General features: G+C 65.6%; 2 protein-coding genes across 2 annotated transcripts in view; both read right to left on the bottom strand.

Moving 5' to 3' along the window:
• Positions 1–313: 313 nt before the first annotated feature.
• On the bottom strand, positions 314–2,329 carry MUC1 (mucin 1, cell surface associated; the record flags this gene model as incomplete). Its single annotated transcript, XM_026867441.1, has 5 exons — positions 1,630–2,329; positions 1,366–1,439; positions 1,131–1,276; positions 761–873; positions 314–654 (listed from the first exon to the last, which is right to left on the bottom strand). Coding segments are annotated over exons 1-5 (1,262 nt in total), but the record flags the coding sequence as incomplete, so codon positions are not given.
• Positions 2,330–2,380: 51 nt separating this feature from the next.
• The window catches only part of THBS3 (thrombospondin 3), a gene marked incomplete at its 5' end in the record, with an annotated part of 10,224 nt that continues 9,474 nt past the window's right edge, over positions 2,381–3,130 (bottom strand). Inside the window, one exon of the mRNA XM_026867440.1 lies at positions 2,381–2,444. Within this exon, the coding sequence (XP_026723241.1) occupies positions 2,381–2,444 (64 nt within the window). The remainder of the gene's footprint in view (positions 2,445–3,130) is intronic.

Below are 3,130 nucleotides of genomic sequence, written 5' to 3'. Positions count from 1 at the left end.
GTGCCCCTTCACGTGTGCAGGCGGCTCCTAACGCTGCACCTGCAGGATTCAGAGCCGCTGGTGGGGGATATGGGGTGCAGGGTACAGGGATCAGCCCCCCCCAGCCCTGGCAGGAGATGCCCCGACTCCGGCAGATGTGAGGGTCCAGCTGAGCCTGAGAAGGGGCAGCGTGATCCAGCAGCGAACCCCCCGCCCGCTGCGCAGGGCCGGGCTCGGGGAGCAGCGGCCCAAGGTCATGGGGAGTCCCCAAAGCCGGGCCAGGTCTGCCAGCGCCGGCGCCGCTGCTCCATCCAGGCATGAAAGTTACTCTCACCTCCCAAGCGGGAGGGGACCGGCGTGGGGCGGGCTCCCAGGGTCACCATCCTCTGCCTCACCAGCTCCGTTAGCCATTAACCCAGCGGTCAAGGGACCTGCCCAGCTGCACCGAAAAGCACCTTCCCCTGCACCATCCCGGCCCCAGGACGCCAGGCGCAAGCAGCCCCAAGGACGGTGGCACTTGGCTCTCACCTGGCTGTAGGGGTTGGGTTTGCTGTTGGGTGAGACGTAGCGCCCGTGGCTCTGGTACGGGGGGTACTCGGCCATGGGGTGGTAGGAGTCCTTCGCGCTGAAGAGGTCCAGCTTCCCGTGGCTTTTCCGGCGGCAGGTGCAGGAGGTCTGAGGGATGAGCAAAAGGGTCGGGGGGGGTGATGGCGTGGGTATGGGGACAGGGGACCCACCCACAGAAGGCAGGTGAGGACAGGGATGGGGATGGGGCGCTCACCATCAGAAGGCAGGTGAGGATGCTCAGCAGCAGCAGGATGCAGACCAGGACCAGCAGAGCAATGGCCCAGTCCGGGACCGCAGGCACTGGTGCCGGCGCCATCACCTCCCCAGAGCCTGAAAGAGGGTCAGAGCCATGTCTGCGCCGCCAGGCAGAGCTGCCCAACAGCCAAAGAGCCCTGAGAGACCCCCAGGACAGAGTGCAAGGGGACCAACGGGGACCAGTTGGTCTTCCCAGTGCTGTCTGCCACGGGCACTGGGAAACTGCATCAGCTCTGCCAGCCCTGAGCCTGTCCCACCACCACGGAGCCTCCCAGAGCACCTCCGCGGGTCTCCGCCTGCCCTCGCGCCCCCAGCCCGAAGCTCCCGCTCACTGTAGATGCTGGCCAGCTGCAGGTCCATGATGAAGCCTTTCTGGTCCAGTCTGTCCCTCAGCTGCTGCTCAATGACATCGCTGGTGATGGTTTCATTGCTGTGCCCAAACACGAGGGTGGACTGCACCTCCACCGAGCCGTGGCTGCCCGTGAGAGGAAGCGTTAGCGCCCGGGTCGCCGCCCCGCGCCAGGGGCTCTGCGCCGCTCAGCCGGGACCCGCCGGCCTGCTCACCTGAAACGCAGCTCGCTGCATCCCTTGTAGGTCCGCCTGCCGATGCAGCTCACACAGCCAAAGACCTTTTCAAACTGGAACAAAACACGGGGATGACGGTCACCTCCCCAACAGACACCCCCTCCCTCCGGTCCCCTTGCAGAACCGCAGAGCAGATGCTGGAGGCACTTTCATGGGGAGTCCCAACGGGAGGCGGCTCCTTCCCAGCACAGAGCGGGGGGTCTTTGCTCGCCCGGGGAGCCCGTGGGCAGGGCTGGGACTCACCATGTTCAAGATGGTGTAGCTCAGGCTCTTGTACTCCTTCGACGTGGGGTCGCGCAGGCTCTCGTTGAAGCTCCTGTTGAGGATGCGGAAGGACAGCGGGACGCGGAGGAGCAGCTGGACGTCGGTGGGAAGCAGAGCCGCGGCTTTGCTGGGTTTGGGACTGCCGCTGCCCCCCAGCACGGCCGTGGGGGTCTGTCTGGGAGCCGTACTGCCCTGAGAGGTGACAGAGGTCTTCTGTGTGGGGACAACCTGAGAGCTGCTGCTCCCGTTGCCTTTGGTGCTGGAGGTGGGGATCACCGTGCCACCCCCCACGGTGGGCGCTGCGGAGCTGCTGGTGGTGGTGTTGGTGCCCAAGGGGGGGGCCCAGCTGGTGCTGTTTGCAGTGGCATTGGTGGGGGAAGGGGTGGCACTGCTAGAACCGGGCACCGTGGTGCTGTTGCTTGTGGAGCTGTTGCTGGTCTGGAAGCTTGTGGCGTTGCCTGTAGCAGGTGAGACTGTGGTGTGGGAGGACACGGAGGTTTGGATCCAGTTGTCATTCGTGTTTTTATGGATCAAGATCTTTAGAACAGTGATCATGGGGGTGGTCATCTCGGTGGTCGTCTCCGTGGTGGTGGTGTCAGCCACGGTTGACTCTGTGGTGGTTGTGACATCCACGGTCGTCTCTGGGGTGCTCTCGGTCGTGGTGGTGGCGTGTGTACCTAGAGCTGGGACTGCAGCACCAGTTTGGGAGGATTTTATACAACACAGCTCCTCAGCTAGATGCTCCCCTGCGCCATGAGGAGCTGAGGAGCACCACAACCTCCAGGAAGCGACCACTGGCCCACGAGACCAAGACCGTCAGGAAGCCCCCGGCCAGGGCTCGTGCTGGGCACACGTGACACCACCGAGGGTCCGGGCAGCGCTGCCTGAGCAGCTGAGACCGGCGCCATGCCCAGCCCTGCGGGCTCCCCTCATCCTGAGGTGACCCCACCACACCGGGGGGCTCAGGCAGCACCCCCCTACCCCAATAAAAACTCTTTTGCTGTGGGTCTCTGAGCTGGGAGGGTGAGGTGCCACCTGTGCCCCCCCAGACCCACATGGCCTGGCTACTGGCTAGTGCCGGTGGCTCCCAGGAGGTTTCCCAGTGGGTGCCGCCGGAGCCAGCGGCGCTGGAGGAAGCCCCGGGGTCCGGACGGCTCACCCAGACACACCTGCATACCAGCCTGCGAGCCCCGGGCACAGCCTGCTCTGGCTGGTCCTGGCCCAGCCCGGCTGCCCGGCCCCGGCCGGTCCTTTGGGACACGGTTAAGAGGGGCCACGGGCTGAGCGTGGTGCACAGGTCCCGGCTTTTCTGGGGACAACCAGCCTCGGGGTGCTGCACCCCAAGGCCAGGCCAGGAGAGACGATGAGGTCCCTGCTGCCAGCGTGCCGAGGGCCACCAGCTCTGGTGTCCCCTAGTCCCCGCTCAGAAATCAGCCCAGGGGACCCCGCTCCCATCCCCCTGCCCTGTTACCCACCCCAC

This window comes from Athene cunicularia, unplaced genomic scaffold, assembly GCF_003259725.1.
Source record: "Athene cunicularia isolate RWA unplaced genomic scaffold, athCun1 SCF_39, whole genome shotgun sequence".
Classification (NCBI taxonomy): Eukaryota; Metazoa; Chordata; class Aves; order Strigiformes; family Strigidae; genus Athene; species Athene cunicularia.
The sequence above is the reverse complement of the archived record's forward strand: the minus strand, read 5'-3'. Positions and strand labels throughout refer to the sequence as shown.